The sequence below is a fragment of the Aquarana catesbeiana genome, linkage group LG09 (genome assembly GCF_042186555.1).
Source record: "Aquarana catesbeiana isolate 2022-GZ linkage group LG09, ASM4218655v1, whole genome shotgun sequence".
Taxonomy (NCBI): Eukaryota; Metazoa; Chordata; class Amphibia; order Anura; family Ranidae; genus Aquarana; species Aquarana catesbeiana.
The window spans coordinates 213273187-213288778 of NC_133332.1; the positions used below are offsets into that span (position 1 = coordinate 213273187).

Here is a 15592-nt window from a genome sequence, read left to right on the forward strand (position 1 = left end):
TTACTTCCATCAGTATTACTGCTGCAAAAAGGAGGACTCGGAAGAGGATGAGGAAGAACCAGATTTTGCTGTCCATTCCCGCTTCCCACCGGTGCACTGCAACCGGAACGTAGTCCTGGCCAATGGCCCCTCCCTCTATGCCTCACCCTACAACAAGAAACAACAGCACTGCCGAAGTGTCTGCCAGGGCTGCTCGCACAATGAGCCGCCCGCCTTTCTCCTGCACCCGCCGGAGGAGGTCCGAAACGGAGGCGAACGCATCACCTATAAGACCATCAGTCAAGAAGAGATCGAACTGCCAGTTAACCTGAGCAATATACAGGTACTTAACCCCAACCGCCTCTCTGCCATGAGGGAGGCCTTTTCCCGAAGTCGGAGCATCAGCACAGATGTCTGAAGGTTGTTGTGACGCTAGCACCTGATGTGATGCTAGTACTTCCTCGGCCCTCCCTGTCTGTAACACTAAGCATCACTCAGCACTACTTCTTTCTAATATTTCTCAACACTTCTGTGAAACAGATCCCAAAGCCCAACAGCCTTCCTTCCCTTGTGCAACCGTGTTGTGCAAAAAAGAGGAAAAAAAAAACTTTGAAGCACATTTTTTATTTTTCAAAGACTTTCCAACTCCCTGCCTCCATGTTCCTTTCACTCCTGATGTTATTTGAGCTTTTACATAAACGACAGTGTTATAAACTATGAATGTATTTGAATATGATATAGTAGATATAAACATTTGTCACTTTATTGTCAAGCAAAAAACTAATATATATATATATATATATATATATATATATATATATATATATATATATATATATATATATATATATATATATATATATGTGGGGAATTAAAACTGTGACAGGCTGAGTTGGAGTCTTGGTGCAACTGCAACATTGTAGTAGAATTCTTTTTCAATTGTAACCCTTTAGCTATTGCAAATGTTCTGCTGAGGATTTTTGCATTTCAAAAAGGATCTCTGTATTCACGTTTGCTTTTGATATGAACAAAAAAATGAAATTGGGAGATGCAGTGACTGAATTGTCAACTGTGAATTTATGCAAAGGGTGGGGAGAGAGAAAATATATTTTATTCTATATTCTTGCTAGATCAGTTGGAATATGTCACATCAAACTAAAAGTCGCCATATATGGGAAAGTCTCCAAACATGGAAAATTGGCAACAAACTAATTATTTTGTGCAGAGAATCATGCAAATAAGGAGCTTACACTCCAATCTCATGCACTAATATTAATATTTAGCTATGACATATTTCACAGTGTAGTACAGAAAACACTGATCCATTCATACCATCCTCTTCACCAAAAGAAGCTTACATTCTAATATCTCCATCACAGTCACACGCTATGAATATTATCATATAGCTCTATTATTATTATATAGCTCTAACATATTGCTCAGTGCAGTACAGAAAACACTGATCCCATAACATCATTGACTGTGCCGCAGGAGCTTACACTCTAATGCCCCCACAACATTCCCTCAAACACCATTAAGCTATTTCTATAGCTCTGCCATAATATGCCAGTTATGCCAGAGTGAACGATATGTCAGTTAACCATTCACATCAGTCTCTGTACTAGAGCAGCTTACTCCGTATTGTCCCCATCATAGTCACACACTATTATTATTCATTTATATAGCTCTGACATATGCCACAGCCCTGTACAGAGAACATTGTACCAATCGCTTAGGTTTTTGCATCAGAGGAAACTAAACTCTAATGTCCCCTCTACTGTCCTACACAGAGAAACCCAATTTGGGTGAGAGCCAGTTGACCTACCAGTATGTTTTTTGGATTGTTGGAGGAACAGCACCTAAATGTATGAGGTAGGGGAATATACAAACTCCTTCAGATTGCGTCTTTGGGATTCATACCAAGAACACAGCTCCTCCCCAGGGCCACTGTTAGACATCATGGGGTCCCATACAGGCCCCAAGGTGCAGTAAACAGCGGCACTGACTTTATCCACCTACGCCCCAAAAATGAAAAAAGTTCCTCCTTTGCTCCCACCTCCTGGGTCCCTCTGTCGACCCAATGGGGCCTGGGGAAATGTAATTTAAAGTGATTGTAAAGTCTTGTTTTTTTTTTTTTTTTAGTTAAAAATAACAAACATGTTATACTTACCTGCTCTGTGAAATGGTTTTGCACAGAGCACCCCCGATCCTCCTCTGCTCGGGTCCCTCTTCGGTGCTCCTGGCCCCTCCCTCCTATTGAGTGCCCCCACAGCAAGCAGCTTGCTGTGGGGGCAACCAAGCCGAGCCACAGCTCCCTGTGTCCATTCAGACATGGAGCTGCGACCCGCCCCCCCCCCTCCTCATTGGCTGACTGAGTTTGATTGACAGCATCAGGAGCCAATGGCACTGCGCTGCTGTCTCAGCCAATGAGGAGGAGAGTCCCGGGGCAGCCGAGACACTCCTGCAACATCGCTGGATCTAGAGGGACCTCAGGTAAGTATTAGGGGGGGCTGAGGGGAGCTGCTGCACACAGAAGGTCTTTTATCCTAATGCATAGTACGCGTTAAGATAAAAAACCTTCTGCCTTTACAATCACTTTAAGCACTGGTCAGCAAGTAGGAACAGGGGTTTGGTCTAGTAAAATGCATTTGTTTAGGCAGAAATCAACAGTAAAGTTGTACCGAGCCACCCTGTTTAGCTGATGAGGCCTGGGCCCAGTACTACAGGACCAGTTGTACTGCCTTATAAGCGGCCCTGCCCTTCCCACCGTCTACACTGTTCAGTTACTGGAAGAAGGTCTTGAATTATTTTTCCCCTGTATGGTCGCTCTGACTCTACATTTGTTTTGATACATTATGGGATTACTGGTGTTTGAAAGATAAAAGTGCAGACATGGGGCAATGTTGTTTAGTCTTTCCCCATCTAGCACCAAAAAAAATAAATAAAAAATAAACAACCATATTGCACATATCCTAACCAATCTATCCAGTATGTATGTTCAATAGGTTAAGTGAATTGACTGTTTGCTTTGAACCCTCGTAGCCATAACTCAGCATTCCAAAATGCAACTTTTGAAGTACATATATATATATATTTATATATATCGGGGTGTTTTTATATGAAACGGGTGATGTGTTAACTAGCAAAGTGAAATCATATATCTATATATCTAACATTACTTCAATTTATGCTTTAATACAATGTTGTGGCTGTAACCAGTTTGAAATAATGATGATGGGTGTTTCTATTTATAACAAGTGTAGGATCATTGTAAATTTTGTGCAGATTGTGAGATTGTAGTACATGTGGAGTTAAATCTGCATTGTTTAAAGCGTTTCAATTACTTCTTTGCCCAAGTCAAAAAAAAAAAATATTTAGCTGCTGAATAACTTTTTCAAGGGTGACTTTGTCTAGGGCCGGGGTTACATGCGAACTGGATGGGGTCACAGCCTAGCTCAGTAGCTTTCAGCCCTAGTGCGCATGCACAGTTCTTGGTTGACCTTGTCCTTATTGAGACACAAAAACTGGTATTTTAGATTCTGGTAGATGTGAACTAGTTTTTTTTTTTTTACTCTTTCAGAAATCTCAGCTTCTGAGTTCCTGTCTGCACATTTGCTGCAGCAATTGGCAGGGGATGCATCTCACACTTCCATTGATGGATTTTTAATTGACCCTTTATGAAGAATGCAGCTGTGTGAGTGAGACTTTACTTATAAAACAGGACTGTTTACATAGAATAATAACCATAGACCATGTTTTAGTATTTTAGTAGTTCATTTTTAAAATGTAAAACTCTGATCAGAAAAATGTGCATATAATATCCCACAGTCCCTGAAAACCTCCAAAATATTAGTAATGGTCAGGTACACATTAGACGCCATTCTCACTCCTCAGCCGCTCATAGCTGCCAGTGATTGCAGGCATTCTTCCCACTGACTCCCAATCTTATTAAAGGCAGGCACAAACAGTCCTTCTTTAGGGTGCCCACATACTGTACGTATGTTGTAAATGGTGCAATAAACTGTTTTTTTTTGGCTGCCTTATTCTAGAATGAGCCCAACTCAAACCAAATATTACATTTAGTTTTACAGAGCAGACACGTTTTCTGTGTTACTGTTAATTAGTTTTACCCCCACTTCCTGTCCAGGTGACAACACAGGGAGTAAGGAGGATTTTCACCATTGAGGATACAGACAGTAATAAGTCTGACAGAAGATCTAACCCTTCTCCGCTATAGAAAAAAATGGCATATTGGTGACCAGCAATTTGTTTTATTAACAAAGGACTTTTGTATTCTTTACAAAACTAGCAATATAATCCAGTGATTCTGTATACAACTCCTGATTACAAAGTGCAATTTTTTTTACATTTGTATAGACCAGAGGCGGCTGCTTGCTCAGCCCTTTTAAAATGACAGATTGGTGTAGACATCAATAAAATGATACCTTAGGTGCTTAAATTATCATAGAAAACAGTGCAATCGCTACTGAGCAATACATGGCCTCATAATAAGCAACAGAAGAGAGTGCTGTGCAGACATTTCTTATTTATGAGCAGTGTCAGGATAACGTCTCTTTAAAAATGAATAATGAGACCTGACATTGAAGCTCTGTCCTAATGTATTTCCCTTTAAATTTAATTAAGTGGTAGAAAACGTGCCTGTTTGTTTGTGCAAGACTGTATGCTGCAACTTGTCAAAGGAAAGCAGGCTGATAAATGGAGGGATTAGAGAAGCAGCTGTCCATTACCAGACCTGAACCAATAATTATAAAAAGATGGAGTTTCTTCTGCTTACTAGTGATGCTTCATACTGTATACATGTAAACACTGGCTATCCATTCACTAAAGGCCGGCGACAACACTGAGGTGCTTTAAATTGATGAGAATGTGACTTGTCTATTTACTAGAGGCTCGTTACACCACTGACACTTTATTCATCATGAGAAGAACACAGCCTATCTGTATACTAGAGACCACTATTATCCCTAAGGCACTCGTATGTATAAGAAGACAGCCTATCCAGTCCCTAGAGATAATATTTCATATTATTGAGAACACAACCTATAATATATAGATCAGTGCTATCCCTGAGACTTTGTATTCCTGAGAATGCACTGACATTTCATTTATTGAGACACAGCCTATCCAACACCTCTAGAGATAGACATAGTGGGTTCTGTGCTGAACCTGGAAATCAGCTGTCATTTTTGTGTCAATGAGCTGCGGGCAGGCAATTGCCCACACCGCCTAGCCAACCAGTACAAATCTGATCATATTCATCAGTACCTAGTATATCAATTCACTAGGGACAAATGACAATGACAGTTGACATCAGTGGCATTTTATTTTCATGAAGACACATTCTATCTATTTATTTATGACCAGTGACATCTTTGAAGCCTCATAGTCATGAGAATGCAGCCTATCCATTAACTAGAGTCCAGTGACAACACCTTTATAGTAAAAAAACACACACTATCATTTGCTCCAGTGTGTCCAGTGACACCACCAAGAGGGTTCATATTTGTGAGAATGAGACCAGTGACATCTCTGACACTTCGACCACTTTCACACTGAGGGCGTTTTGCAGGCGCTAAAGGGTTAAAAATAGCGCCTGCAAAATGCCCTAAAACAGCTGCTCCATGCAATCCAGTGTGAAAGCCCGAGGGCTTTCACACTGGAGTGGTGCGCTGGCAGGGCGTCAGAAAAAGTCCTGCCCGCAGCTTCTTTGGAGCAGTGAAGGAGCGGTGAACTCACTGCTCCTCCACCGCTGCTCCCCATTGAAATCAGTGGGGCAGCGCTGCGATACTGCCGGCAAAATGCCACACCAGCGGCGTTTTGGGAACGGATTTAACCCCTTTTCAGCCACTAGCGGGGGGTTAAAACTGCTAGCAGCCGAATAGCACCGCTAAAACGACCGTAAAGCGCGCTGAAAATAGTGACGCTTTACCACTGATGCCCTAGGCGGCGCGGTGTGAAAGGGCTCTTCATATTTATAAGAACATAGTCTATCTATTCACTAGAGATCATTGGCATCACCAAGAGAATGCAGCCTATATATTCACTAGAGAATAGTGACATATTTGAAATGTCTATGAAAGAGAATGCAGCCTATTTGTTCACTAAAAGCCAGTAACATCACTGACACCTCTTTTTCATGAAACCACAGCCTATTCAATCCATAGAGATAATCCACGTTACTGACATCTCATATTTATAAGAACACAGCCTATCCATTCCATAGAGACCAGCGACATCACTGAGGCCTAATATTTAGGAGAATGCAGACAATCTATTATTCATAGAAGCCAGTGATATCACTGATACTTCATACTTCTGAAAACACAACCTGTCCAATCACTATGGAATATTGATATTAATGAGATGCTTCATATTCATGAAAACACAGCCTATCCAATCACCAGTGACATCACTGAGGCCTCATATTTAGGAGAATGAATCTGATCAATTATTCATAGAGGCCGGTGACATCACTGATGCTTCATATCTATGAAAACACAGCCTATCCAATCATTAGAGGCTATTGATATTATTGACACTTCTGATTCATGAGAATGCTCTGTTTTTTTTGGCTTTGACAGCTTCTAGATACGTGAGTGTATGAATACACATATGATTTTAGAACCCATATACATGCATATAATATTGCAAAGGATATTCTGCACTGCAGTTTCTTTCAGTTTATTCTCTTCCATCTCTGGTTTCTCATTGCTGCATTTGTGCAGTTCACAGTTACCAGCTTCATATATAATGTAGCATGTTGTATGCTAAATGCAGACAGTGACACGTACAGGTGACTGAGTAGTCGAGAATCAGGTTTAAAGGACTAAGTCCTGTGACTTTCCACTGACCATTAGGGTTACTGGATAGTTTGCTTTCTTAGGAAGCCGATTCTGGGTTCAAATCATTTAGCTATTTATCACACTGACTCTTATTTTCAGCAATGACAGACAATCAGAATTGTAAATAACAGTCACATGACTCAAGGTAGCACTGATTATGACATTCATGACAGCTTAGCGAATTGAACAGTCTCTTGTCTTGTCTGACTATTAATAAACACACACTCACCTGTCCCAGAGTCCAGTGATGTGGTCGGCCAAAAAAATCTATTCTCTCCCTTTCCTCTCCCCGGCAGCGGCATTACAACTGTGGGCATCCGGCTGTGACAGCTTGTGGATTTACAGCCGGGTGCATGCTGTGAATACGTTAGCCGTGCTGCACCTTCTGAATGGTCGGGCAATCTTCTGAGACCTGCGATGTGTCCCAGAAGATTGCAGGGAGGGAGGGGGAGAGGAGAATTTCCACTTGGATTGCCTAGGCGATCCAAACAGAAGTGGGAGCAGTTACCTGTCAAAACTAGGTAAATGCTCCCACTCCCAGAAAAATGACATACCAAATATGGCATAGGAGGGAGGAGGAATGCTTAAAGCGGAACTTCCCCTTTTGGGTGGAGCCCCGCTTTAAGGGTAATTTCAAAATTTTCAGACCTTTTTTTGGAGTGCCATAAGAACTGTAAGTTTTTGCTCACTCTCAACTGTTGCTTTATGGTATCAAATACATTAAAAAACAAGGGCAGAAAATCCACCATATGTCATATCTTGGGAATTCTAGCTCTTATGAAGTCTCTGGTTCTATGATTCCCATCCATCATGAGGTTTCTCCACCATTATTGATGCTTTCTATACACTCTAAAATAAATGAAAGTGCGATCAAAGAGAGCCTCTAGTAATGGCTGCAGCAAGAATGTAGACCCAGGAACTCTGCACAGAGATTTCACCACTGAACCCTGGACAGGTATAAGAAACTGTTAGGTGAGCTAACTTTCCAGTACCTATGGAAGGAAGCCTTATTTTCAGTGGAGGTAACTTTTTTAGGAATCCCTAGGCAAGCTGCATACTGAACTGACTGGGCCTAAAAGCTACAGCAGCACTGCAGTCAAGTCACCATTGGGCATCATTGCTACGCTTCCTCTAAATTCATAACTCAGTTCCCCTATGTATGCTGAGTTTTGGGATGTCTTCTAATATTTCAGAGCTTCCGTGTTTTTCTTTAAAAAATATTGTTATAAACAAGGACTATAAGCTAGTTTGAGATTTCCAATTTTCAGTGCCAAATGTGGTTATAAAAGATGAGTGTTTATTTACTGTGGCGGGTAATTCTGGTGTGAAATCTTGGAAAGAAAGAGTTGAAGATTAAGACTTGTAGACACAGTGTTGCAATCCCCCCATTTAATCATATATGCACAAGGCCTTAGTGAGAGCTACAACCCAAGGAGGCAATGCTGTGTAGCCTTTTGCTGCTATGTCGGCTCCCCAGGCTGCCCACCGATGGACCTCTAAGTATGACAGGTGGTAAGAAAATTAGCTGAACATTTCCAAGATTGGATAGCCAAGATTTTCCTCTCTGACATACATGCTACTCATGCTTATTTGCAGAGACATACAAAGAGCTGCATTTGATGTGCCTTTGGTGTTGACTTCTGCAGTTTCATTGCACAAAACTATATGCAGTTAATGCAGCTTGCCATTCTCAGACACATCTGCACATTTGGCAAGCACTCACTGCCACATTCAGCTGAGATCCATTACACTTGGCACCCCAGGAGTGGAGACCCAGTTTCTTAGCAGCACTATCTTGGATGCACTTTGTAATAGTCCCTGTACATCTAGTATTCATCAAGGTGCAAAAGAGAATAGTTACCTACACTTAACAATTGCCTTGGTCTAGTTAAGGCAGCTGATTTTTACAAAGTATTTAAGCTATTGTAGTCAGAAATCGGGGTTACCAACTGAACCACAAATACTGTCTAGATGGGTGAGCTGCATAGTCCCTTCACTACATGTGCATCATATGGTCAAAGAGAAAGATGCAGCAGTCTGCGGCTGGGACACAGATGGTGAATCTTTTGTCAATGGCTATCCTTCAAGGGTCATCAGTCCTCCATGTGGCAGCCTTGGGTTTTGCTCTCAGACCCAAAAACAACAGAAGTGTTAAAGTCCCAAGTACATTTGACCCATGGCAAAAAGGTGGGCTTGTACTGGCTCTGCCTTCCAGCAGCAAAGTCACAGTGGTGGCAAACTAAGCAATAATAGAGAACCTTGTTGGTTTTTAAAAACAAAAATTATATTTAAATGCATTAATCATCTGTTTAAGTACTCCATTAACAAACACAGCTTAATCATTTGTATACTTTGGAGTAGGTGGAGAGAGTATCAAAATGATATATCACTGTTTACTCCTTAGAGGGGTTTCCACCATACAATTGTCTGATAACTTGAGCCTGCCCTCATGCAACATCTCCATTCCCTTTCTTTTGTAGCTCCCTTCTGTATTTTTTTGTCTATTGTTTGCTGTTTTGGGAAAAGCATTCATGTCCGTTGTTCTGGGATATGATTCAGCTCTGCTTTCTGTATGGGATTTTTATTGTATTTAGAGAGCAACCCTGTTTTTTTGTGCCAGAACAATGGACATATCTTCAGGAAAACAGACCATGGCTAAAAAAACACAGAAGTGGCTTAAAGTGAACCTTTTCTGAGAACAATATGGGAGCTGCCATGCTGATCTCTGTCAAAAAAGTGTTAGTTACCTGGCAATTACACTAGCCCTCTGACTCTAGTACTTTCTAATTCAAAGGGCTCATTTAGAGCTATATGGGTGCGTAGAGGATTTTTTTGTAGTACTAAGCAGGTGCATTGTCATGTGTCAACGTGCATTTCCTTTGCATTCTAACATTAATTTTGACGCACATTGATGCATGTTTTTCAAATTGGTTTGACTCATGGTTGCCAACTCATCAACAGACATAAAAAAACATGATATGCCTCCTAACACACTAAAAAGAAAAAAGGATACGTATTTTTCAGAATGCACTGCAATGCTGAGATGGGAATGTACACTTTTAAATATTGACACTTTAGTTTTAGCACTTTGAGATGTGTGTGTTAAAATGCAACAGTACATAAGTATGAATATCAGAAAATTCAGACAAAAGTCAGAAATCTTTTATATATATATATATATACCTATATACCTATTTCTGAAGCTAGAGGGTTGACATGACAGCCAGGCAACTAGTATTTACAGAATGAGGCATCAACAATTGCTGGCCATGTTTCACTCAGGAAAGGTTTTCTTTAAAGCTGAACTCCGGAAAACGAAAAAAGCCCTCTCTTGCAGTCTGGCTGCTGTTCGTATATTCTAGGAAATGGTAAAAAGACTTTGGCTTACCCAATTCTCCATTCCCCCCCTGGCAAATAGCACTCTCCTATGCTCTGGCAGTGGATTGTCCCTCAATGTCCTCACATTGAGTGAAAGGCTATGGTCCTTTCATCAGGCCTAATGACATCAGAGGACTGTAGACCATCAGAGTACAAGGGACTGATCTAGCAGCGCAGAGGAGCCTGCATAGACATAAATGAGCAGGCAATATTTCTTCGTTTTACAGAGTTCAGCTATAAGACCATACCCCAGGCAAAACAGTTTTGTCCAGTTTTGAATGGATTCGGGGAAGGGTTACAATCTCTGTCAGGTTTTATAGGCTGTATGTGACCCAACTGGGATTTACCCTAACCTGTCCTGTGACCATGACACAGGGAACTCTAAACTCAACTAAAACATGTGCAATTCTTGTTGTGTTCCCACTGAAGAGATTTCTCATTATTTCCGCTTTCCTCCAACATTCACCAGAACAGGAAGTGAGCAGAAATTTGTTAGTAGAAATCCAGACAGCAATAAAAACCTGCCTGAATTCCAATCCTTCCTTAATCTATACAAACTAAAAAAAAAATTGTTTGTAGTTTTAATGTTGCAGGTGGGCACATACAGTTCAAAGGATCCATGAAGCCAGAGGACAACTTTAAATTTAGAGAAAGATTGTTCTAAGTCATCCTATATGGTTATGGGTATGTGGTACATTGCTCTACTCAATTCATTAAAGACAGAAGTCATTGATATTTAGTGGCAACATTTTGGGATTGCTGTTATTGTTTTTTTTTTTTTCTGTAACATACTGCATCATAATTTACCATTGCTCAGAACCGCAGGCTTGGAACAAGGGACAAATAATATAGTCAAGAGAGTACAACAGTCAGAAGAACTCTCTAGAATTCCCTTTGGACTTAAAGGAACTTAAAATGACTAATGACAGGAAAAACCCATCCTGACGATGGGACTCGCAGCTGCATTTGGTATTTTACAGCTGACACCTGATGCTGGGGCACTTGCTACTACCGCTGCCATCCCAAGTGACTGTGAATACAGTACCGTCTCTCGTACATCTTTCCTTCCTGCCCGCAAGAAGATACATGAATTGAGTTTGTGTTTGGGGTGACTTGATCACAGACTTGCTGATTGCTCAGGAACGTAAGTTAACATATGCCGTATGTATAAATATATATTTTTTTTCTTTCCTACTTTGGTGATTTAAACAATTTGTGCAAATGTTTTGAGGCTTTTATAGTGACATTCGTTGCCTGTGGGAAAAAGCAGTGGCTGTTTTGTGTGCTGAGCCAGCGTGAATAAACAAACCGGTGAAGCCATTGACATGTAGAGGGTCTGAAAGACATTGGTGGTTCCCAGTCAAATTATAGGCTGCGTTCTGCTGTGTGTTTCAGCTCACAAAACTGCTGCTGCCAGAAAAAAAATCTGCAAGGTACCAGCACGCTTAAATAGTAACTCCATCCTTCTTGTAAATATGATATTGTAAGGTCGAGTTGCAAATTTTGCATATATATGCTTCTTAAAATTATTTTATTAACATGAGGTGGGCAGTCTCCTCTGAGAATGCCCATGTACTGAACAGTGGTAATTTACCACTGCTTAATAAACGGACACCTCCAGTGTTTCAGTGAATTTTTGGTACTGTAATCTCGCTATGTTTCACAAGATTACAGTAACAGGGGGCGTTCTCCACTGTTTAAAGCGTTTGTAGATCGCTTCACTTTTTAAAAGGAGAAGCGATCTACACCACTTCATAAACAGGTACTCAGAGGAGAGTGATCTCCACTGTGAAAGAAAGAACTCAGCAGTGGATATTTTACACATCTTGATAAATGGACACCTTTGCGTGGGTATTGCGCCTAACAGGACATGTTCAGCATTTAGAGTAGGTTGTGCCTACAAAATGCATAGACACAGATTTCAATGTGTCTACACATCCCCCCTTTAACAACCAATCAATGAACATTTTCAGTTAAGCACAGTGGTTACTTCAAGAGGCCAGGCAAGACAGATAATAAATACGACTTACAAAGTCACTTCGTTTTCTTCCTTGCCTTACACATATCACAATTTTGGAAGGGTGGGATTACACTTTATTATTTTCTCCTCAGCCATCTGTTCATTGAAAGTGTTTGCTTTCTGCATTACATTCTCTTTTTATTCTGTATTCGATATGATTTATTTCAGCATCTTGGCAAGAAGTCATGTTTCACGACAGTAATAATAATAGTAATAATAATAAAAAATAAAAAATTGCACATTTGTTATTCTGTTCTGAAAAGATTTCAGGACTTAACTGAGAAAAAAAATGATGAATTGAAATAAATTGCTCTTTGGAAATTTTGTAAAGGCTGTTTTTGTGATGTGTTTCATACAATTTGGGGAGATTTTCTCTACCTCACCGCAGAGCCTGTGAAACGGCGGCAGACTTAATGAAAGGCTCCAGGACACAAATAATAGGGACCGCGCCGGCTGGTGATAAAACTTGAGTCGGTAACAATAGTACATCCGTGCCAAGGAAACAAATATAAAAGTAGGATGTTATAAATATCAATGTTTTATTACAATGTACATGGAAGTTACAAACAAACCATGATTATATGTGCTTTAAGTGATTTATTTATAGACAAATATATTATATCATGAAAGCTTGCTCTGCAGAGTTACAGAGTGCAGGTCCTGTAAATGCTAACAATCACTTCTAAGTTCTTCTGAGTCACCAGGGACAATGCATCATGGAGGGAAAGTGGAGACGTGAACTAAACATGGAACATTTAAAGAAGGGCAAACAATACAGTGTATTGGGACTGAACATTGTTCAGGTAAAAAAAAAAAGTTACAATTTTGCAAGTCCTCTATTACCCCCCCATTTAAAAGGTGGCAGTTGATAAGCTTTGAGTGACATTTATGAAACTAGTCCCAGTCGAAAGACGCTTTAATTTATGTGAATTTTGTGCTTCCCCAAAGTATATAATACAGCAATAGAAAATTGTAATATTTGTTCTAGAAAGGAGATACCACTGAAATACTGTAATTCAGAATTTTGCAATAATTCAAAGAGCTGAGATATTCCAAAATGTTGATTTATTTTAGAACTCACAGATTTTATCTCAGAATTCTGAGTTCTTTTTTTGTATTTTCCTCGGCTGTCTCTAGGCCCTTCCAAAAGACAGAGAAGTTGTATTGTGTCCATCGCACACCATACAGGCTTGCCTACAGTTCATGTAGGATGCTGTAGTGAATTGGTGGATGGCGTCACTATGCAATTATAGAAAAATCAGGATCTTTACCAGCATACCTGGTATAGTGATAATCTTGTCCTTTATTCACGTACTGTTAGGCCTGTGGCTTCATGTGAATAAAAGACAAGATTAGCACTATGCCAAGGTGTGCTGGCGAAGATCCTTATTTGTCTGCCATGGAAAAGGCCCAATCTACGGGGGCGATAATAAGTAGTGGAAACATTCATTAACGCTTAGCAGTCTTTCCAGCTTGTTGGCTGTTTCCCCCACCCATCACCTTCTGGGAGACATCTTCCAATTTTTGGCAAGCCTAATGCTCAGTTGTGTAGGTTTTATTGTTTTGTCAGGTAGGTGAATTAGGAAAATTGCTGATTTTTTGTAACCTGCAGATAGTCATCCAATTTCTATGTATGTCCCCCAGTGTTCCAGTGGAAAATAGAGGTATTGTTTATGACAAACAGTAAATGTCCCTATTTAAGTGAAAGGGAAAAGTTTCTATTTGCAAGCCTGCTTCATTCATTGGAGGAAAAGTGCTGTCATCTCTGAATAAATTACCTAAGCACTTCCACCTCTGCAATGACATGATACTCACAGTAGATTGGTAATTCAAGGCCAAGAAAAATGTGCCCCTCCCCTTAATAGCAAAATAACGATCCTAAAGGAACAGCTAGTATATGTTTTACTTATAAATAAGAGTTTCCATGACAACTATTCAATGCCCATTTTGCCCCCTTGATACATTCCATTGGTTTAAGCTCTTTGCTTTATTTCTCTATAATAAAGATATTCTGTACAGCTCATAGTGTTCATTATAATAATGTATGGATACAGCACTGGAAAAGTATACACCTTCATATTACAGTTGTATCTGTTTTCCACACCGGGAATGCGTTAAATATTGAACTGGGTGAGGCTGGCACTTATGGCTACAGCCGGCCTTTCCTTCCCAGGATGTCAAGGCGCCCTGACTCAGGACTGCCATAGCAGAAGCTCCAAAGGTCTAATAAAATTACACAGGATGTCTTAAATTAAAAAAAGACAGAGGTGGAAAAAAAAGCAGCATAGTTTAAACTCTGCAGAATGGAAGCCAATTGAACTCTTTTTGTGTGACGTTTAAGGTAAAAACCCTTTATGGAGAAACAATGTGACAAGCTACAAAGTGTGGAGCGACCAAATCGATAATAGGAACTAGGTTTGGTAAGTAAATTGCAACGTTTTTCCTTCTTCCATCAGGAATGAAATCTGTGGATTACTTGCATGTGATGGAGGTATTTCCACTGTCATTATTACTACCCAAAACAAGAGGAAACCAACCATTGGTTGAATTTGGGTTATTCTGATTAAAGGGCACCTCCAGTGCAAACAGCAACATACATAACTGATAGACTAATACAAGAAATGTTTTACCTGACCACAGATTGGAAATAAATACACAGTTTATCGGCACCCCCACACCCCTGCTGCATTACATGGCTGCATAGGAAGAGTGGAATACATTTTAGAGCCTGTATCTAACACTTCCCCACTTAGTAAAGTCCACTTAGAGGAATATGGGGATGCTTAGTGCTCAATGCACATGTACTTGGTGCTGGTTGTCCTCCTTATGCTGTGCTTGCTGTACAGGCGTGTAGTAAAGAAAGTAGAGGGGGGTACCTGTATTACCTTACAATCTTTTGACAGGTTGTAGACATTTCATGTATGTCTGTGTATATATACAGTATATATTAGATAGTTATGTATGCAACTCTTTGGCTAGAGCTGACCTTTAGTGTTTTGCATTATGTAGTTCAGTATGCTCTGGAGTTATTATATCCATGGGTTGACAATGGTTTTTTCCTGCAGAGTGTGGTGTTCATGTGTCCACAGCCACTCCCTAGGAGTGCGCAGAACGGCATGACCTGCAGCAAGCTTTACTATAATACCAGTGACTGCACAGGTTTACTTTGATGGCCAGGCCACAGTTAGTGCCAGCCTGGTCCTGGCAGCTGTCATCTGTAAAAAGAGCAAAGAGAAGAGGGCAGATTAGAGTACAATACGCACAGCTCCAATATCTTATCTATTCATGTACTTAGCACTTACAGTGTTAACATTAGACAATATGAAAATAAAATTTGGATGTTCTCCCCATG

The 15592-nt window shown here is 40.3% G+C and overlaps 2 protein-coding genes across 3 annotated transcripts in view; one reads left to right on the forward strand and one right to left on the reverse strand.

Moving 5' to 3' along the window:
- The window catches only part of FAM163B (family with sequence similarity 163 member B), a 136389-nt gene extending 123825 nt beyond the window's left edge, over positions 1-12564 (forward strand). For both annotated transcript variants that reach the window (XM_073599674.1, XM_073599675.1), the window contains exon 3: positions 14-12564. In XM_073599674.1, coding sequence (XP_073455775.1) covers positions 14-397 — 384 coding nt within the window. In that variant the 3' untranslated portion in view covers positions 398-12564. The remainder of the gene's footprint in view (positions 1-13) is intronic.
- Positions 12565-12762: 198 nt separating this feature from the next.
- Positions 12763-15592, reverse strand: part of ADAMTSL2 (ADAMTS like 2) — a 162765-nt gene continuing 159935 nt past the window's right edge. The window contains exon 20 of the mRNA XM_073599673.1: positions 12763-15455. Within this exon, the coding sequence (XP_073455774.1) occupies positions 15337-15455 (119 nt within the window). The 3' untranslated portion in view covers positions 12763-15336. The remainder of the gene's footprint in view (positions 15456-15592) is intronic.